The sequence below is a fragment of the Larus michahellis genome, chromosome 27, assembly GCF_964199755.1.
Source record: "Larus michahellis chromosome 27, bLarMic1.1, whole genome shotgun sequence".
NCBI classification, from domain to species: Eukaryota; Metazoa; Chordata; class Aves; order Charadriiformes; family Laridae; genus Larus; species Larus michahellis.
The window spans coordinates 1,345,201-1,365,704 of record NC_133922.1 but is presented as its reverse complement, the minus strand read 5'-3'; the positions used below and the strand labels follow the sequence as shown (position 1 = coordinate 1,365,704).

At 63.3% G+C, this 20,504-nt stretch overlaps 3 protein-coding genes across 3 annotated transcripts; 2 read left to right on the top strand and 1 right to left on the bottom strand.

Annotated features, from left to right (window-relative positions):
* Positions 1-825: 825 nt before the first annotated feature.
* LOC141735014 (sushi, nidogen and EGF-like domain-containing protein 1) lies at positions 826-7,936 on the top strand. Its single transcript, XM_074567430.1, has 6 exons — positions 826-1,064; positions 3,274-3,377; positions 4,146-4,276; positions 5,392-5,679; positions 5,859-5,996; positions 7,715-7,936. Exons 1-6 carry the CDS (start codon positions 826-828, stop codon positions 7,934-7,936), a joined length of 1,122 nt encoding a protein of 373 aa, XP_074423531.1.
* A 526-nt stretch (positions 7,937-8,462) lies between these two features.
* Positions 8,463-16,700, top strand: LOC141735013 (uncharacterized). The gene is made up of 9 exons (XM_074567429.1): positions 8,463-8,673; positions 10,049-10,156; positions 10,940-10,996; positions 12,204-12,239; positions 13,005-13,028; positions 14,472-14,546; positions 14,817-14,847; positions 15,497-15,540; positions 15,677-16,700. Exons 1-9 carry the CDS (start codon positions 8,463-8,465, stop codon positions 15,694-15,696), a joined length of 606 nt encoding a protein of 201 aa, XP_074423530.1. The 3' UTR covers positions 15,697-16,700.
* On the bottom strand, positions 15,691-18,683 carry LOC141735012 (leucine-rich repeat LGI family member 4-like). Its single transcript, XM_074567428.1, has 3 exons — positions 18,671-18,683; positions 18,014-18,522; positions 15,691-17,138 (listed from the first exon to the last, which is right to left on the bottom strand). The coding sequence occupies exons 1-3, from the start codon at positions 18,681-18,683 to the stop codon at positions 16,836-16,838; spliced, it is 825 nt and encodes a 274-aa protein (XP_074423529.1). The 3' UTR covers positions 15,691-16,835.
* Between the last annotated feature and the right edge of the window lie 1,821 nt (positions 18,684-20,504).

The window sequence follows — 20,504 nt, the reverse complement described above, 5'->3', positions numbered from 1 at the left end:
ACGAGTCCCTTCCAGTCTCTCCCAGTTTGTCCCAGTCCCCTCCAGTGTGCCCCCAGTGCATCCCAGTTTGTCCCAGCCCCCTCCAGCGTGTCCCCAGTACATCCCAGTCTCCCCCAGTTTGTCCCAGTCCCCTCCGCTGTGCCCCCAGTACATCCCAGTCCCCCCAAGAGTCCCTCCCCGTCTCCCCCAGTTTGTCCCAGTCCCCTCCAGTGTGCCCCCAGTACATTCCAGTCTCCCCCAGTTTGTCCCGGTCCCCTCCACTGTGCCCCCAGTACACCCCCGTCCCCCCAAGAGTCCCTTCCAGTCTCTCCCAGTTTGTCCCAGTCCCCTCCAGTGTGTCCCCAGTACATCCCAGCCCCCCTGCAAGTCCCTTCCAGTCTCCCCCAATTAGTCCCAGTCCCCTCCAGCATGTCCCCAGTACATCCCAGTCCCCCCAAGAGTCCCTTCCAGTCTCCCCCAGTTTGTCCCAGTCCCCTCCACTGTGCCCCCAGTGCATCCCAGTCTCCCCCAGTTTGTCCCAGTCCCCTCCAGTGTGCCCCCAGCACATCCCAGTCTCCCCCGGTTTGTCCCAGTCCCCTCCAGTGTGCCCCCGGTGTCCCCCGTTCCTCCCGGTGTCCCCCCATGTCCCTGTTTTCCCCCCAGTATGTCCCACTCCCCGCAAACGTCGCCCCCCCCCCCCCCCCCAGTGTCTCCCCAGTCCGCTCCAGTCTCCCCCAGTATGCCCCCAAGTGCATTCCGGTCCTCCCCCAGTGTTACCAGTCCCCCCCAGTTTGTCCCAGTGTCCCCCCCCAGTGCCTGCCAATGCAGGGGGGAGTGTCCCCCAGCATGTCCCAGTCCCCCCCCAAGTGTCCCCCCCGGCAAGAGCCAACAGTCCATCCCAGTTTGTCCCAGTCCCCCCCAGTGGCGGTGGGGGCAGAGAAGGAAGTGCCCGGGGCCCTGGGAGGTGCCACCTGCGTCCCTGTCCCCGTCACCCACCCCCCCACCCCCCCCGGGGCTGTCCCCAACCCTGGCCATAAAGTGACACCAGTCACGCTGCCACCACCAGCCACCACCATGGGACCTCGGTGAGTGCGGGGACACTGGGGGACATGGGAGGGGACCTGGGGACAGGACACGGGGACACAGAGGGGGACATCGAGGGACACGGGAGGGGATATGGGGACACGGAGGGGGACACTGAGGGACATGGGAGGGGACACAGGGACATCTGGACCCATGGGGACATGGAGGGGGACATTGAGGGACATAGGAGGGGACATGGGGACACTGGGGGACAGGGGGACGGGACGTGGGGACATGGAGGGGGACATGGGAGGGGACATGGGGACACTGGGGGACACGGGGACAGGACATGGGGACATCTGGACACATGGGGACATGGAGGGGGACATTGAGGGACATGGGAGGGGACACGGGGATGCTGGGGGACATGGGAGGGGACATGGGGACACATGGAGGGGGACATGGGAGGGGACAAGGGGACACTGGGGGACACGGGCATGGGAGATGGGGACGGGACATGGGGACATACAGGGGGACATTGAGGGACATGGGAGGGGACATGGGGACACTGGGGGAAGTGGGGACATGGAGCGGGACATTGAGAGACATGGGAGGGGACATGGGGACATGGAGGGGGACATGGGAGGGGACTTGGGGACGGGACACGGGGACATGGAGGGGGACACGGGGGGACATGGGAGGGGACATGGAGACACCTGGGGACATGGGGACATGGGAGGGGACATGGGGACACATGGGGACATGGAGGGGGACATGGGAGGGGACATGGGGATGGGACATGGGGACATGGAGGGGGACATTGAGGGACATGGGAGGGGACATGGGGTCACTGGGGGACATGGGAGGGGACATGGGGACATGGAGGGGGACATTGAGGGACATGGGAGGGGACATGGGGTCACTGGGGGACATGGGAGGGGACATGAGAAGGATGTGGGGACCTGGGGACATCTGGACACATGGGGACGTGGAGGGGGACATGGGAGGGACATTGAGGGACATGAGAAGGACTTAGGGGGACATTGCAGGACATGGGGACATGGCAGGAGCATGGAGGACGTGGGAGGGGACACAAGGATCTCTGGCCACCTGGGGACATCTGGATGCATGGGGACATGGAGGGGGACATGGAGGGACATGGGACGGGTCATGAGAAGGACAGGGGGACATGGAGGGACATTGCAAGACATGGGGACATGGGAGGGGACATCTGGAGACATGGGGACATTGGGGGACACAGAGAGGGGCACTGAGGGACATGGAAAGGGACACGAGAAGGACATGAAGACATGGGGGGGACACAGATGAAGGACAGCTGGGTGGATGGGTGGAGAAGACATGGCTGGCTGGCTGGATGGATGGGTGAAGGACAGCTGGGTGGATGAAGAAGACATGGATGGGTGGATGAAGGATAGATGGATGGATGGATGAAGGCATGGATGGATGAAGAAGACATGGATGGGTGGATGAAGGATGGATGAAGAAGACATGGATGAGTGGATGAAGGATGGATGGATGGATGGATGGATGGATGAAGAAGACATGGATGGGTGGATGAAGGATGGATGGATGGATGAAGAAGACACGGATGGGTGGATGAAGAAGATGTGGATGGATGAAGGACAGATGGGTGGATGAAGGACGGATGGATGGATGGAAGAAGGATAGATGGATGGATGGATGAAGGCATGGATGGATGAAGAAGGCATGGATGGGTGGATGAAGGATGGATGAAGAAGACATGGATGAGTGGATGAAAGATGGATGGATGGATGGATGAAGAAGGCATGGATGGGTGGATGAAGGATGGATGAAGAAGACATGGATGAGTGGATGAAAGATGGATGGATGGATGGATGAAGAAGACATGGATGAGTGGATGAAGGATGGATGGATGGATGAGGGATGGATGAAGGATGGGTGGATGGATGAAGAAGACAAGGATGGGTGGATGGATGGATGAAGAAGACATGGATGGATGAAGGATGGGTGGATGGATGAAGAAGACAAGGATGGGTGGATGAAGGATGGATGGATGGATGGATGGATGGATGGATGGAGAAGACATGGATGGGTGGATGGATGAAGGATGGGTGGATGGATGAAGGATGGATGGCTGGCTGAAGAAGACATGGATGGATGAAGGATGGATGGCTGGCTGAAGAAGACATGGCTGGGTGGATGAAGGATGGACAGAGGGCCGGCCAGAAGAAGGAAGGACGAGCACCCCTCACCCCCCCGCTCCCCCAGGCCCGGCCAGATGACGGCTCCCCCCGTTCTCCTCCTCCTCCTCCTCAGCCACACAGACGAGTGGGGACCCCTGGGGACGTGGGGGTCACCCACGAGACCCCCGGGTAAGTGGGGGACACCATGGGGATGGGGGGGGCACCCATGGGACACCCGGATGAGTGGGGACACGGGTCCCATACTCCCATACTGGGAGGTCCTGGGGTGACACTGGCGTCCCAGGCCCATACTGGGAGGTTCTGAGGTGACACTGGGAGGTCCCAGACCCATACTGGGAAGTTCTGGGGTGACACTGGGAGGTCCCAGGCCCATACTGGGAAGTTCTGAGGTGACACTGGGAGGTCCCAGACCCATACTGGGAGGTTCTGGGGTGATGCTGGGAGGTCCCAGACCCATACTGGGAAGTTCTGAGGTGACTCTGGGAGGTCCCAGACCCATACTGGGAAGTTCTGGGGTGACACTGGGAGGTCCCAGGCCCATACTGGGAGGTTCTGGGGTGACACTGGGAGGTCCCAGGCCCACATCAGGAGGTCCCAGACCCATACTGGGAGGTTCTGGGGTGACACTGGGAGGTCCCAGGCCCACATCAGGAGGTCCCAGGCCCATACTGGGAGGTTCTGGGGTGATACTGGGGGTCCCAGGCCCATAACGGTGGGGGGAGGGGTTGGGGGGGGGGTTGGGGGGGGTCCCATACCCTTTTTGGGGGGTCCCGTGCCCATCCTGGAAGGTCCCAGATCCGTACTGGAAGGTCCCACAGTGACATGGGGGGTTCTGGGGCCACCATGGGGGACTCAGACCCACGGTGAGATGGGGGGGGCGGTTCTTACTCCTCGCCGTGGGTCGCTGACGGGTGCCCCCCCCCCCCCCCCCCCAAGATGGACTGCTCTACCCCTTCGGGCCGGAGGTTGGGGACGAGGCCACCCCCCATGAAGACGACGGGATGAGCCCCGAGATCTTCCTCTGGGAGATCTTCTCCTTCTACGGACGTCCCCACCGCTCCCTCTATGTGGGTCCTGGGCCCCATGGCAGGGGGGTGCTGTGGGTTGGGGCGCTATGGGACACCATGGTTGGGGACACCAAGAGTTGGGTCATACCATGGGTTGGGGACACCATGGTTGACTGACACCATGGGTGGAGACACCGTGGTTGGGTGACACCATGGGTTGGGGACACCATGGGTTGGGGACACCACGGGTTGGGGACACCATGGTTGAGTGACACCATGGGTGGAGACACCGTGGTTGGGTGACACCATGGGTTGGGGCCACCGTGGTTGGGTGACACCATGGGTGGAGACACCGTGGTTGGGTGACACCATGGGTTGGGGCCACCATGAGTTGGGGGCCACCGTGGGTTTGGGCTACCATGAGTTCAGGCCACCATGGGTGGAGACACCATGGGCTGGGGGCCACCATGAGTTGGGGCCACCATGGTTGGGTGACGCTATGGGTGGAGACACCACGGTTGGGTGACGCCATGAGTTTGGGCCACCATGGTTGAAAACACCATGGGTTGGAGACACTGGGGGTGGAGATACCCTGGTTGGGGACCACCATGGGTTGGCGACCACCATGGGTTGGAGACACCATGGCTGGGTGGCACCATGGGTTGGAGGCCACCATGGGTTGGAGGCCACCATGGGTTGAGGGTCAAGATGCCTGGGGCCACCATGGGTTGGAGGCACTGTGGGTGGAGATACCCTGGTTGGGGACCACCATGGGTTGGCGACCACCATGGGTTGGAGACACCGTGGCTGGGTGGCACCGTGGGTTGGAGGCCACCATGGGTTGGAGGCCACCATGGGTTGAGGGTCAAGATGCCTGGGGCCACCATGGGTTGGAGACACTGTGGGTGGAGATACCTTGGTTGGGGACCACCATGGGTTGGCGACCACCATGGGTTGGAGACACCGTGGCTGGGTGGCACCGTGGGTTGGAGGCCACCATGGGTTGGAGGCCACCATAGGTTGGGGACCAGCATAGTTTGGAGGCCACTATGGGTTGAGGGTCAAGATGCCTGGGGCCACCATGGATTGGAGACGTCATGGTTGGGAGCCACCATGGTTGAGGGCCACCATGGATGACAGGTGGGTCACCGCGGGGTGACGGTTGCTTCCTACAGGTGAACAACAATGGGGTGGTGTCCTTTGGGACCGGGGTCCCCGAGTTCACCCCCGAGCCCTTCCCGTTGCCCGGCCACCGCCCCTTCGTGGCTCCGTACTGGGCCGACGTGGACACCAGACTGGGAGGTGACGTCTTCTACCGGCAGAGCCGGGAGCCGGAGCTGCTGGCCCGCCTGACCCGTGACCTGGCCACCGCCGCGACGCCCTCAGAGCCTCCCCCTCGACCCACCTGGGCTTTCGTGGCCACCTGGGATCGCGTCTCCTACTTTGGGGCCGCCTCCAAGAAGGTGGGACGCGGGGGGACGAGGGAGGTGGCCGACGGTGGTGGCCCCCCCATGACGGGTGTCACCTACCCACGTGGCAAACGCGGGGACGGGCCCAGAAGGCGGAGACACGGAGATGGAGACGGGGGGCCACCACGACGCGGTGACGACGTGTCCCGTGTGTCCCCCCACCCGCCCCGTAGGTCAACACCTTCCAGGCCGTGTTGGCCACCGACGGGGCCACCTCCTACGTCGTCCTCAACTACGGGGACATCCAGTGGACCACGGGCATCTCCAACCAGGGCGACGCCCACACGGGCCTGGGGGGGACCCCCGCCCAGGTGGGGACACGGGGGACAGCGGGGGGGGGGGGGGGAGGGGGGTGTCCCATCCCCCCCCCCTCACCCCCAGCCAAGGGGACCAGGGCCACCCACCTGGCTGGGGAGGGGGAGATGGTGGGGGGGGGGGCCGGGATGGGATTTGGGGTGGGATTGGGGAATTTGGGGTGGGATTAGGAACTTTTGGGGGGGGGGGGGGTGAGGGGGGGGGGGGGAATGCGGGAGTTTTGGCGGGGGGGGGAAGAGGGGAATTTGGGGGGGAATGAGGGGAATTTGGGGTGGGATTAAAGGGGGTTTGGGGTGGGATTAGGGGATTTGGGGGGGAATTAGGGAGTTTGGGGGGGGAATTAGGGGATTTGGGGGGAATTAAAGGGAATTTGGGGCGGGATTAGGGGATTTGGGGGGAATTAAGGGGATTTTGGGGTGAAATTAGGAAATCTGGGGTGGAATTCGGGAGTTTGGGGGGGAACTAAAGGGAGTTTGGGGTGGAATTAGGGGATTTGGGGCGGAATTAAGGGAATTTGGGAGGAATTTTGGTGGAATTAGAGAATTTGGGGGGAATTAAAGAGAATTTGGGGGGAATTAAAGGGAATTTGGGGTGGAATTCGGGAGTTTGGGGTGGAATTAGGGGATTTGGGGGGAATTAAAGGGAGTTTGGGGTGGAATTAGGAAATTCGGGGGGGAATTCGGGAGTTTGGGGGGGAATTAGTGGATTTGGGGGGAATTAAAGGGAATTTGGGGTGGAATTAGGAAATCTGGGGTGGAATTCGGGAGTCTGGGGCGAATTAGGGGATTTGGGTGGAATTAAAGGGAGTTTGGGGTGGAATTAGGAAATTCGAGGGGGAATTCGGGAGTTTGGGGGGGAATTAAAGGGAATTTGGGGTGAAATGAGGAGGATTTGGGTGGAATTAAAGGGAATTTGGGGTGGAATTAAGGGGATTTGGTATGAAATTAGGAAATTCGGGGTGGAATTAGGGAATTTGGGGTGAAATGAGGAGGATTTGGGGGGAATTACAGGAATTTGGGGGGAATTCTGGTGGAATTGGAGGATTTGGGTGGAATTAAAGGGAATTTGGGGTGGAATTTGGGACTTGGGGTGGAATTAGGGGATTTGGGGGGAATTAAAGGGAATTTGGGGTGAAATTAGGAGGATTTGGGGGGAATTAAAGGGTATTTGGGGTGAAATCAGGAAATCTGGGGATTTTGGGCAGGATTAAGGGGATTTTGGGCACATTTAAGGGGATTTGGGGCAGGATTAAGGTAATTTTGGGCACATTTAAGGGGATTTGGGCAGGATTAAGTTAATTTTGGGCACATTTAAGGGGATTTGGGGCAGGATTAAGGGGATTTGGGGCAGGATTAAGGTAATTTTGGGCAGGATTAAGGTTATTTTGGGCAAGATTAAAGGGATTTGGGGCAGGATTAAGGTAATTTTGGGCAGGATTAAGGTTATTTTGGGCACATTTAAGGGGATTTGGGGCAGGATTAAGGTAATTTTGGGCAGGATTAAGGTTATTTTGGGCACATTTAAGGGGATTTGGGGCAGGATTAAGGTTATTTTGGGCAAGATTAAAGGGATTTGGGGCAGGACTAAGGGGATTTGGGGCAGACCCCCAGTTTCTTAGCCGCCGCCGGCTCCTCACCCCCCCGACCCCGTCACCCCGTGTCCCTTGTGCCGTGTCCCCGTCCCGTGTCCCGTCCCCTCCCCCGCCATATCCCAGGCCGGGTTCAACAGCGGGGACGACGTCCACTACTACAACATCCCGGGCTCGCGCTCGCCGGCGGTGCTGACCATCGGCCGCCGGAGCAACGTGGGGGTGCCGGGACGCTGGATCTTCCGCGTGGACGAATTCACGGCCACCGAGGTCCCCCCCGTCACCCCCTCGCCCCCCCCGGCCCAGGGCGGGACCACCAAGAAGAGGGTGTACATCTGCGAGTGGTGAGTGGTGGGCAACCGGACCCCCGGAAAGACCCCGGGGGGTCAACCGGACACCCGAGGGGGCGTCCCCTGGGGTCGGGGGACACCCGGACGCCAGGGGTCCCCTAACACCCTTCCCCCCCCACACCCCCCCCCGCAGAAGGACACGTCACCCCGGGGGACGCGTCACCACGGGAACAGCAATAAAGAGTCGCCCAGCAGCACGTGGGGGGGGTGTGTGTGTCACGCGTGTCCCCAGCCCACACCGTGACACGGCCGGTGACACCCGGCACCCACACGGTGACGCAGCCGGTGACAACCGGCACCCGCATTGTGATACAGACGGTGACACCCGGCACCCACACCGTGATACAGCCAGTGACACCCAGTGACACCCAGCACCCACACGGTGACACAGCCAGTGTCACCTGGCACCCACATTGTGCTACAGCCGGTGTCACCCAGTGACACCCAGGACCCACCTTGTGACACAGCCGGTGACAACCAGCACCCACACTGTGACACAGCCGGTGTCACCTGTCACCCACACCATGATACAGCTGGTGACACCCGGCACCCACACCGTGATACAGTTGATGTCACCTGGCACCCACATGGTGACACACATGGTGACACCCAGCACCCACACCCTGATACAGCCGGTGACACCTGGCAGCCACACGGTGACACAGCTGGTGTCACCCACTGACACCCACGCTGTGCTACAGCCGGTGTCACCCAGTGGCACCCAGGACCCACACGGTGACACAGCCAGTGTCACCTGGCACCCACATTGTGCTACAGCCGGTGTCACCCAGTGGCACCCAGCACCCACATTTTGCTACAGCCGGTGACAGCCGGTGACACCCGGCACCCACCCGGTGACACACCTGGTGACACCCGGCACCCACACCGTGATACAGCCAGTGACACCTGGTGACACCCAGCACCCACACTGTGACACAGCCAGTGACACCCGGCACCCACACGGTGACACAGCCGGTGTCACCCACTGACACCCACACTGTGCTACAGCTGGTGTCACCCAGTGACACCCAGGACCCACACTGTGATACAGTCGGTGACACCCGGTGACACCCGGCACCCACGTGGTGACACAGCCGGTGACACCCGGCACCCACATTGTGCTACAGCCGGTGACACCTGGTGACACCCAGCACCCACACAGTGACACAGCCGGTGGCACCCAGTGGCACCCAGCACCCACCTTGTGACACAGCCGGTGACACGGACAGTGTCACCCGCACCCGCGGCAGGGCCGGCCGCCCGGGGGTCCCTTGGGTGGGGGGTATCAGTGTCACCCGGGGGCCCTCCCTGTCCCCGCCCCCCTCAGGAATGTGTGACACCCCCACCCCCCCCCCGCCCCCCAAGGGGACGCGGCGGCATCCGGGTGTCCCCAGAGTCACCCCTGGGGGGGGGAGGGGGGGGAAGGAGGGGCCGGGCGAGGCCTCAATGGGTGCCTTTGTTGGGGGGCAGCGGGGTCAAGGCCGGGGGGAGGGGGAGGGGCGGGGGGGGCTGGGGGGGGGGCGGTGAGAGGGGAGGCAGAACAAGGCTCCATTCAACCCTCCGGGGGGGGGAGCGGGGGGGGGGCACCCAGGGGGGCAGGGGAGGGGGGACCCAGACATCCTGGGAACCCCCACCCCCCCCACCCCACCCAAGGGGAGACCCAGGGGTCCGGGGGGCGGGGGGGGGGCCCACCCATGGGACAACCCCCCCCAAGGGACCCAGGTGTCCGGGGACCCCCCCACCCATAGGAAACCCCCCCCCCCCCCCACGGGTGGGACTCAGGCGTCCTGGGGGGACCCCCCACCCTGGGGACCCCCCCAGCCATGGACACCCCCCCCCCCGGCAAGGGGGGGACCCGGGCATCTGGGGACCCCCCCACCCATAGGAAACCCCCCCTCCTTGGGTGGGACCCAGGCATTTTGGGACACCCCCCCCCCCGCCACCCATGGGACTCCCCCCCCCCCTTAGGACCCCCCCCCGGGGGTGGGGGGGAGGTGGGGGCACCCAGGCGGCGAGGGGGGGGGGGGTGTTGGATGGGGGTGGGGGTGTCTCCTGGCACCTTGTGGCCCCGCCCCCCCACCCCCCCGCGCTGTGACCCCGCCCCTTCCAGGTGTAGCCCCGCCTCCCCCCCCCCGCCCCCCCCAAGGCGTGGCCCCCCCACCCCCCCACCCCTCCCAGCCCGTCCCAGTTCTGGCTTGTCCGTTACTGGTGTGGGAAGGTGAGCAGGGCCCCCCCCCCCCCGCCCTCCAGGGGTCCCCTGGGTGAGGGGGGGTCCCATGGGTGGGGGAGGGGGGTGTCCCCGGACCCCTGGGTTCCCTTTTGCGGGGGGGTCCCATGGGTGGGGGGTGGGGGGGGGTGTGTGGTTCCCAGACTCCTGGGTCCCCTTTTGGGTGGGGTGGGGTGGGGGGGGGTCCCATGGGTGGGGGTGGTCCCGGACGCCCCTGGGTTCCCTTGGGGGGGGGTGTCCCATAGGTGGGGGGGGGTGTCCCATAGGTGGGGGGGGGTGAGGGGTCCCGGACACCTGGGTGCCTTGAGGGGGGGGGGGAAATCCCTTGGGGGAGGGGGGTGTCCCATGGGTGGGTGGGTGGGGGGGGGTCCGTGGGGGGGGGGGTCCGTGGGTGGGGGGGTCCCCAAACTCCTGGGTCCCCTGGGTGGGTGGGGGGGGCGGGGTGTCCCCGGACCCCCTGGGTCTCCTTTTTTTTGGGAGGGGGGGTGGGGGGTGTCAGGGGGTGGGGGGGGCCGGGAGGTGTCGTGTCGTGTGTCCCCCCCCCCACCCCCCCCCTCTCCCAGTTAAGGGACCCGGGCGCTCCCAGTAACGCCCCAGTAAGGAATGTGCCTGACTCACCCGCCCCGCCCCCACCCGCCCGCCTGGGTCCCCGGGGGGGGGTTAGGGGGAGGGGGGGGGCACCCACACCCCCACCCCACCCCCCCCCCGGGCTCGTGGAGGCTCAAGGACTTGGGGGGGGGGGTGGGGGTGTCGTTCCCCCCCCCGCCCCCGCAGGGGTCAAAGGTGACGAGATGGCAGGGGTCAGCGTGGAGGTCCTGGCGCTGCTGGCAGGTAACTGGGAGGGAACTGGGAGGGACTGGGGGGGACTGGGAGGGACTAGGAGGGAACTGGGAATGAACTCGGGGGGAACTGGGAGGGAATTGGGGGTAAGTAGGGGGGACTGGGAGGGACTGGGGGGCAACTAGGGGGGAACTGGGGGGAACTGGGAGGGACTGGGAGGGAACTGGGAGGGGATGGGGGAACTGGGAATGAACTGGGGGGGAACTGGGAGGGAACTGGGGGTAAGTGGGGGGAACCGGGAGGGGCTGGGGGAACTGGGGGGAACTGGGAGGGAACTGGGGGGAACTGGAGGGAACTGGGAGGGAACTGGGAGGGGTTGGGGGAACTGGGAATGAATTGGGGGGGAACTGGGAGGGAACTGGGGGTAATTGGGGGGAACTGGGAGGGAACTGGGTGGGAACTGGGAGGGGCTGGGGGAACTGGGAATGAATTGGGGGGGGAACTGGGAGGGAACTGGGGGGATTTGGGGGGAACTGGGAATAAACTGGGAGGGGTTGGGGGGAACCGGGAGGGAACCGGGAATGAACTGGGAGGGAACTGGGAGGGGTTGGGGGAACTGGGGATGAATTGGGGGGGAACTGGGAGGGAACTGGGAGGGGTTGGGGGAACTGGGGATGAATTGGGGGGGAACTGGGAGGGAACTGGGGAGATTTGGGGGGGACTGGGAATGAACTGGGAGGGGCTGGAGGAACTGGGAATGAATTGGAGGGAACTGGGAATGAATTGGGGGGGGAATTGGGGGGGAACTGGGAGGAAACTGGGGGGAATTGGGGGGGACTGGGAGGGAACTGGGAGGGGTTGGGGGGAACTGGGAATGAATTGGGGGTAACTGGGGGAACTGGGAGGGAACTGGGAATGAACTGGGGGGGACTGGGAGGGGTTGGGGGAACTGGGAATTAATTGGGGGGAACTGGGGGGAATTGGGGGGAACTGGGAAGGAATTGGGGGAAACTGGGAGGGAACTGGGAGGGGTTAGGGGAACTGGGAGGGAACTGGGAATGAACTGGGGGGAACTGGGGGGAACTGGGAATGAATTAGGGGGGAACTGGGAGGGAACTGGGGGGAATGGGAATGAACTGGGGGGAACTGGGAGGGAACTGGGCACAATTGCGGGGAACTGGGGGAGCTGGGAGGGAACTGGGAGGCACTGGGACAGTTGACCCCCCCCCAACTGGTTTTTTGTCCCCTCCCCCCCCAGTTTTGTCCCCAACGAGAGGGAACCCCCTCGCCCCTGGTGAGTGACTGGGACGAACTGGGACGAACTGGGAGGAGGGGAGGGGCTGTGCTGGGAACGGGAGGGGGGATTGACTGGGATGGAGGGGCCATACTGGGATGGGGGTGGGGTTCATACTGGGAATGGGGGGATCATACTGGGAGGGGTGGTAAGTCATACTGGGAGGGAGGGGATGTCATACTGGGATAGGGGGGATCCATACTGGGATATAGGGGGATCCATACTGGGAGGGGAGGGGTTATACTGGGAATGGGGAGGTCATAGTGGGAGGGAAGGGGTGTCATACTGGTATAGGGGGGATTCATACTGGGAATGGGGGGGGATCATACTGGGAGGGGTGGTAAGTCATACTGGGAGGGAGGGGGTGTCATATTGGGAATGGTGGGAAGTCATACTGGGATACAGGGGGATCCATACTGGGAGGGGAGGGGTTATGCTGGGAATGGGGAGGTCATACTGGGAGGGAGGGGGTGTCATACTGGGATAGGGGGGATTCATACTGGGAGGGGCGGTATGTCATACTGGGAGGGAGGGGGTGTCATACTGGGATAGGGGGGATCCATACTGGGAGGGGAGGGGTTATACTGGGAATGGGGAGGCCATACTGGGAATGGGGAGGAGTCGTACTGGGATAGGGGGGATTCATACTGGGAGGGGAGGGGTTATACTGGGATGTGGGGAGGGTCCATACTGGTGCCCCCCCCCACCCCCCCCGGGGGGGACACGGGTGTCCGGGTCCCTCTGATCTCGTCCCCTCCCCACCAGATGCCACCAGTCCCTTCCAGTATGGTGAGTGGGACGGGGGGGGTGACAGGGGTGTCCCCAAGGGGAGGGTGACAGGGACGTCCCCAAGGTGGGGTTGAAGGGTTGTCCCCAGAGGAGGTGACACGGTGGTCCCCAGGGGGGGGTGGTGGGGATGTCCCCGAAGGGGGGGGGGATGACAGGGAGGTCCCCAAGGAGGAGGTGACAGAGGTGTCCCCAAGAGGAGGGTGACAGGGAGGTCCCCAAGGGTGTTGACAAGGGTGTCCCCAAGGTGGGGGTTGACGGGTTGTGCCTGGGGGAGGTGACACGGTGGTCCCCGGGGGGGGTGGCGGGGATGTCCCCAAAGGGGGGGGGGGGTGACGGGGAGGTCCCCAAGGAGGAGGTGACAGGGGTGTCCCCAAGGGGAGGGTGACAGGGATGTCCCCAAGGGTGTTGACAAGGGTGTCCCCAAGGTGGGGGTTGACGGGTTGTCCCTGGGGGAGGTGACACGGTGGTCCCCGGGGGGGGTGGCGGGGATGTCCCCGAAGGGGGGGGGGGATGACAGGGAGGTCCCCAAGGAGGAGGTGACAGGGGTGTCCCCAAGGGGAGGGTGACAGGGAGGTCCCCAAGGGTGTTGACAAGGGTGTCCCCAAGGTGGGGGTTGAGGGGTTGTCCCCAGAGGAGGTGACACGGTGGTCCCCAGGGGGGGGTGGCGGGGATGTCCCCGAAGGGGGGGGGGGATGACAGGGAGGTCCCCAAGGAGGAGGTGACAGGGGTGTCCCCAAGGGGAGGGTGACACGGATGTCCCCAAGGGTGTTGACAAGGGTGTCCCCAAGGTGGGGGTTGACGGGTTGTCCCTGGGGGAGGTGACACGGTGGTCCCCAGGGGGGGGTGGCGGGGATGTCCCCGAAGGGGGGGGGGGATGACAGGGGTGTCCCCAAGGAGGAGGTGACAGGGGTGTCCCCAAGGGGAGGGTGACAGGGAGGTCCCCAAGGGTGTTGACAAGGGTGTCCCCAAGGTGGGGGTTGAGGGGTTGTCCCCAGAGGAGGTGACACGGTGGTCCCCAGGGGGGGGTGGCGGGGATGTCCCCGAAGGGGGGGGGGGATGACAGGGGTGTCCCCAAGGGGAGGGTGACACGGATGTCCCCAAGGGTGTTGACAAGGGTGTCCCCAAGGTGGGGGTTGACGGGTTGTCCCCAGGGGAGGTGACACGGTGGTCCCCGTGGGGGGGTGGTGGGGATGTTCCCAAAGTGGGGGGGGGTGACGGAGGTCCCCAAGGAGGAGGTGACAGGGGTGTCCCCAAGGGGAGGGTGACACGGATGTCCCCAAGGGTGTTGACAAGGGTGTCCCCAAGGTGGGGGTTGACGGGTTGTCCCTGGGGGAGGTGACACGGTGGTCCCCGGGGGGGGTGGCGGGGATGTCCCCAAAGGGGGGGGGGGTGACGGGGAGGTCCCCATGGAGGAGGTGACAGGAGTGTCCCCGCTGTCCCCAGACTGGCACCACCTGCGCGTGGCAGGGCTGGTGGTGGCCGCCGTCCTCTGCCTCGTGGGCATCATCGTCCTCCTCAGTGAGTGTCACCCGCGGGTCCCCCCGATTCCATGTCCCCTCTGTGTCACCTGGGGGGGGGGGGGGGGTGTCTTTGTGTCACCTGAGGGAGGGTGTCCCCACGTCACCCGGGGGGTCCCTGTGTCAGCAGGGGGTCCCTGTGTCACTTGAAGGGGGGGTGCCATGTCCCCAGGGAGTCCCCTGGGCTTGATGTCACCTTGGGGGGGGGGGGGGTGGCATGTCCCCCCCCAGTGTCGTCCCCCCCCCCGTCACCTCTTTTGTCCCCTGCCAGGTGGGAAGTGCAAGTGCTGGAGCAAAGCCAGGTGGGACATGGGGGGGGGGGGGGGGGATGGGACACAAGGGGACATGGGGAGACACGGGGACACCATTGGGGACATGGAGACTTTGGGGGACATGGGGGGACATTGAGGACACGGGGGGGGGACGGAGACGGACACGGGGATGTGGAGACGTGAGGGGACATGGGGACCATGGTGGGGCATGGGGGGACATGGGGGGACACTGGGGACATGGAGGACATGAGGACATGGGGGGACACAGGGGACATTGGGGACATGGAGGGACATTGGGGACATGGAGGGACATGGAGGACATGGGGGACATTGGGGACATTGGGGACGTGTAGGACATGGGGGGACATTGGGGGACATGGGGGGGACATGGGGGGACATTGGGGACATTGGGGACATGTAGGACATGGGGGGGACATGTAGGACATGGGGGGGACATTGGGGACATGGGGGGACATGGAGGACATGGGGGGACATTGGGGACATGTAGGACATGGGGGGACATGGAGGACATTGGGGACATGGAGGACATGGGGGGACATTGGGGACATGGAGGACATGGGGGGACATGGAGGATATGGGGGACATTGAGGACACTGGGGACACTGGGGACATGGGGGACACCGAGTTGTCACAGCCCCCACCTTGTCCCCTCGCGCAGCCGCCGCCGTCCCCCTCCGGAGACGTCCCACCTCGTTGGCCCCGGTAAGTGTCCCCAACTCCCCCACCCCCCCCCAGGGTGGTGCCCCCAACCCCCACCCCCCCACAGGGAGGGGACCCAGGCGTCCGGGGGAGGGGACACCCAGGTGTCCCCTGACCCCCACCCCCGATCTCTCTGCAGGAGCCGCCAGCACGTGCTGAGGTGTCCCCACGTGTCCCCAGCCCCCGGTGGTGGGGGGGGGGGGGAGGTTTATTTTGGGGTGAACCCCCCCCAAAAAAAAACTTACAAGAAAAGGGGAAATTAATAATAATAATAAAAAAAGGTTAAAAAAGGTCATTTTGGTTATTGGGGACATCGGGTTGATGGTGGGACAGGAGGTGACAAGGTGACGCTGGGTTGACGGTGGCCTTGGGGACATCAGGTTGATGGTGGCACCAGGAGGTGACAAGGTGACGTTGGGTTGACGGTGGCCTCGGGGACATCAGGTTGATGGTGGGACAGGAGGTGACAAGGTGATGTTGGGTTGACGGTGGCCTTGGGGACGTCGGGTTGATGGTGGGACAGGAGGTGACATGAGGCCACTGGTGACATGGGGTTGACGGTGGCTTTGGGGACATCAGGTAGATGGTGGCACCAGAAGGTGACAAGGTGAGGTGGGGCCAGTGGTGACATGGGGTTGATGATGTCCTTGGGGACATCGGGTTGATGGTGGCCCCAGGAGGTGACAAGGTGACATCAGGTCGGCCATTGCCTTGGGGACATGGGGTTGATGGTGGCACCAGAAGGTGACAAGGTGAGGTGGGGCCAGTGGTGACACTGGGTTGGCGGTGGCTCTGGGGACATGGGGTTGATGGTGGGACAGGAGGTGACATGAGGCCAGTGGTGACATGGGGTTGACAGTGGCTTTGGGGACATGGGGTTGATGGTGGCACCAGGCGGTGACAAGGTGAGGTGGGGCCAATGGTGACACTGGGTCGATGATGTCCTTGGGGACATCGGGTAGATGGTGGCACCAGGAGGTGATGAGGTGGTGTCCCCACGGTTGACGTCCCCATGTCCCAGGTGCCCAGGTCCACGATGAAGTGACAATTGATGTCCCCACATCCGCCAGGAACTCACCTCCGTGGCGTGACGTCCCCGTGTCCCCGCGTCCCTCAGGTGTCCGGCTCCAGGGTGTTCGTGGGGACATGGGCCACCTCCACAACGACATCGTGGCCCATGTCCCCACGTCCTTCAGGGGACCTCACCTCCACCCTGCGACGTGTCCCCCCCCCCGTCCCCTGTCCCCAGCTCCATCGTGAGGTGACCTTCGGTGTCCCTCACGGCCCTCGGTCACCCCTCAAGCCCCCAAATCCACGGTGACGTGCCGGTAGATCTGGGTGGCTCCTTTGAAGCTGGAGGCCACCAGAAAGTGACGGTGCCCCATGGCCAGGGGGGCGAAGGCGCGGGGGGTGGGGGTCAGGAGCTCCTGGATGGGTTCCAGGTGTCCCCCAGCTCCAAGGCGGTAGACGCGACTGGGGGCGTAGTCATTGCCCAAGATGACGTAGCGTTGGCCGGCCAACGACAAGGGTTGGAAGACCAAGGAACCCCGCGCCGGAACCTGCTGGACCTCCCGGAACATGGAACCTTCCCAACGCATCACCTGGAGACGGAAGGAATCATGGGAAAGGTTGGGGTTCGTTGGGTGGTGGCATCTTGAAAAGGTTTGGTTGGGCGGTGGCCACCATGGGAAGGGTTGGGTTGGGCGGTGGCCACCATGGGAAGGGTTGAGTTGGGTGGTGACATCTCAAAAAGATTTGGTTGGGTGGTGGCCACCATGGGAAGAGTTGGGTTGGGTGGTGGCATCTCGAAAAGGTTTGGTTGGGTGATGGCCACCATGGGAAGGGTTGGGTTTTGTTGGGTGGTGGCATCTCAAAAAGGTTTGGTCCATGAACACATGATGGTGATAGACTCCCATGGACCCACTCTGCTGGTGGCCCCCCATAAACATGTGACGGTGATGGACCCCCCATGGACCCATGATGCTGGTGGCCCTCCATGATGCTGGTGGCCCCCCATAAACACGTGACGGTGATGGACCCCCCCATGGACCCATGATGCTGGTGGCTCTCCATGGACCCATGATGCTGGTGGACCCCCACGGGCACGTCATGATGATGGACCCCCACAGACCCATGCTGCTGGTGGCCCCCCATAAACACGTGACGGTGACAGACCCCCCCATGGACCCATGATGCTGGTGGACCCCCATGGGCACGTCGTGATGATGGACCCCCATGGACCCGCTCTGCTGGTGGCCCCCCATAAACACGTGACGGTGATGGACCCCCCCCCATGGACCCATGATGCTGGTGACCCTCCATGAACCCATGATGCTGGTGGACCCCCATGGGCACGTCGTGATGATGGACTCCCACGGACCCGCTCTGCTGGTGGCTCCCCATAAACACGTGATGGTGACGGACCCCCCCGTGGACCCACTCTGCTGGCGGCCCCCCACCCCGCCCCGCCCCTCACCTTGGCGTCCCCCAGGAAGCGGGTGAGGCAGAGGAAGACGTGGCCCCGCAGGCGGAAGTGCTTGGCCGCGTAGACGTCGGGCACGTGGGGGATGTCGGTGTGGGGGGCGAAGGCCCCCCCGCTCCACCGATAGACCAAAGGTCTCCTCGTGCCGCTGCAGACCACCAAAGCCGGCCGCCCCCCCAGCTCCAGGAACTCCAGGTGGGTGTCGCGGTGCCAAGGCCGAAGGGCTTGGTGGGGGTAGAAGCCCCGGCCCCCCCAACGGAAGAGGGTGCTGGTGCCCCCCTTGGAGCTGTCGGCCACCCCCAGGTACCAGTGACCCCCCAAGCGGGCGCTGGCCACCGCGTGGGGTCGTCGCAAGCGACCGTTGCCCAGGGCTTGCAAGCGGACGAAACGGCTGCCGGGGCCGCCGGCCCGTCGCCAGACGGCCGAGCCCCCCCCCAGCTGGGCCACCACCACCACCAAGGCGCCCCCCAGCTGCAGGGGGTGACAGGCCACCGGGGACGAGCCTGCGGGGACAAGGAGGCGGGTGACGTTAAGGGAGGGGCGGGGGGGAGGTGAGCACGGGGGAGGACGCTATGGGGAAGGTGGGGTGTGGGGGACGCGATGGGGACGACCCCATGGGGACATCGGGGACAGTGGGGTGATGGCGATGACCTGATGGGGACATCGGGGTTGGGGACAACTTTGGGACATCAGGGACAGTGGGGTGATGACAATGACCCGATGGGGACATCGGGGTTGGGGACAACTTTGGGACATCAGGGACAGTGGGGTGATGGTGATGACCTATGGGGACATCGGCGTTGGGGACAACTTTAGGACATCGGGGACAGTGGGGTGATGACAATGACCCGATGGGGACATCGGGGTTGGGGACAACTTTGAGACATCGGGGAAGTTGGGTGATGGCGATGACACGATGGGGACATTGGGGTTGGGGACAACTCTCTTGGGACATCGGGGGCGGGGACAACTTTGGGACATCGGGGACATTGGGGTGATGGCGATGACCCAATGGGGACATCGGGGTTGGGGACAACTTTGAGACATCAGGGACGTTGGGGCGATGGCGATGACACGATGGGGACGTTGGGGTGATGGCAATGACCCAATGGGGACATCGGTGTTGGGGACAACTCTCTTGGGACATCGGGGACAGTGGGGTGATGGCGATGACCCAATGGGGACATTGGGGTTGGGGACAACTTTGAGACATCGGGGACGTTGGGTGATGGCGATGACACGATGGGGACATCGGGGTTGGGGACAACTCTCTTAGGACATCGGGGACGTTGGGGTGATGGCGATGACCCAATGGGGACATCAGGGACAGTGGGGTGATGGCGATGACACGATGGGGACATCAGGGTTGGGGACAACTCTCTTAGGACATCGGGGACATTGGGGTGATGGCAATGACCTGATGGGGACATCGGGGTTGGGGACAACTTTGGGACATCGGGGATGGGGACAACTTTGGGACATCAGGGACGTTGGGGTGATGGCGATGACCCAATGGGGACATCGGGGTTGGGGACAACTTTGGGACATCGGGGATGGGGACAGCTTTGGGACATCAGGGACGTTGGGGTGATGGCGATGACCCAATGGGGACATCAGGGTTGGGGACAACTCTCTTGGGACATCGGGGACGTTGGGGTGATGGCGACGACCCGATGGGGACATCAGGGACAGTGGGGTGATGGTGATGACCCGATGGGGACATCGGGGTTGGGGACAACTCTCTTGGGACATCGGGGACATTGGGGTGATGGCGATGACCCGATGGGGACATCGGGGTTGGGGACGACTTTGGGACATCAGGGACGTTGGGGACGACCCCATGGGGACATCAGGGACATTGGGGTGATGGCGATGACCCAATGGGGACATCGGGGTTGGGGACAACTCTCTTGGGACATTGGGGACAGTGGGGTTGGGGCGATGGTGATGACCCAATGGGGACACTGGGGACATCGGGGTCCCCAGGACATTTTTGAGGTTCCTCAAACCCTTCTTGAGGTTCCTCAGCCCATTTTTGGTGTCCCTCAGCCCATTTTGGGGGGGATAACAAGGAGTTTTGGGTCCTTCAGCCCACTTTTGAGGTTCCTCAGGACATTTTTGGGGTGATAACCTGGGGTTTTGGGTCCTTCAGCCCACTTTTGAGGTTCCTCAGGATGTTTTTGGGGTGATAACAAGGGGTTTTGGGTCCTTCAACCCACTTTTGAGGTTCCTCAGGATGTTTTCGGGGTGATAACCTGGGGGTTTTGGGTCCACCAAAGCCTTTTTGGTGTCCTTCAGCCTGTTTTTGAGGTTCCTCAGCCCGTTTTTGGTGTCCCTCGGCCCCTTTTGGGGGTGATAACGAGGGGGTTTGGGTCCTTCAGCCCGATTTTGAGGTTCCTCAGCCCGTTTTTGGTGTCCCTCGGCCCCTTTTGGGGGTGATAACGAGGGGGTTTGGGTCCTTCAGCCCGATTTTGAGGTTCCTCAG

Bases quoted from the DNA above. Each gene is read 5' to 3' on its own strand.
- LOC141735014 (XM_074567430.1), top strand. From the start codon at position 826: ATGTCCCAGTCCCCCCCCAAGTGTCCCCCCCGGCAAGAGCCAACAGTC. The intron at 3,378-4,145 runs GTAAGTGGGGGA...CCCCCCCCCAAG, and splicing joins GTCACCCACGAGACCCCCGG to ATGGACTGCTCTACCCCTTC. The intron at 5,680-5,858 runs GTGGGACGCGGG...CCCGCCCCGTAG, and splicing joins TTGGGGCCGCCTCCAAGAAG to GTCAACACCTTCCAGGCCGT.
- LOC141735013 (XM_074567429.1), top strand. From the start codon at position 8,463: ATGATACAGCTGGTGACACCCGGCACCCACACCGTGATACAGTTGATG. The intron at 10,997-12,203 runs GTAACTGGGAGG...CTCCCCCCCCAG, and splicing joins GGTCCTGGCGCTGCTGGCAG to TTTTGTCCCCAACGAGAGGG. The intron at 14,547-14,816 runs GTGAGTGTCACC...GTCCCCTGCCAG, and splicing joins GGGCATCATCGTCCTCCTCA to GTGGGAAGTGCAAGTGCTGG.
- LOC141735012 (XM_074567428.1), bottom strand. The intron at 17,139-18,013 runs GTGAGGGGCGGG...TTCCGTCTCCAG, and splicing joins GCTTCCTGGGGGACGCCAAG to GTGATGCGTTGGGAAGGTTC.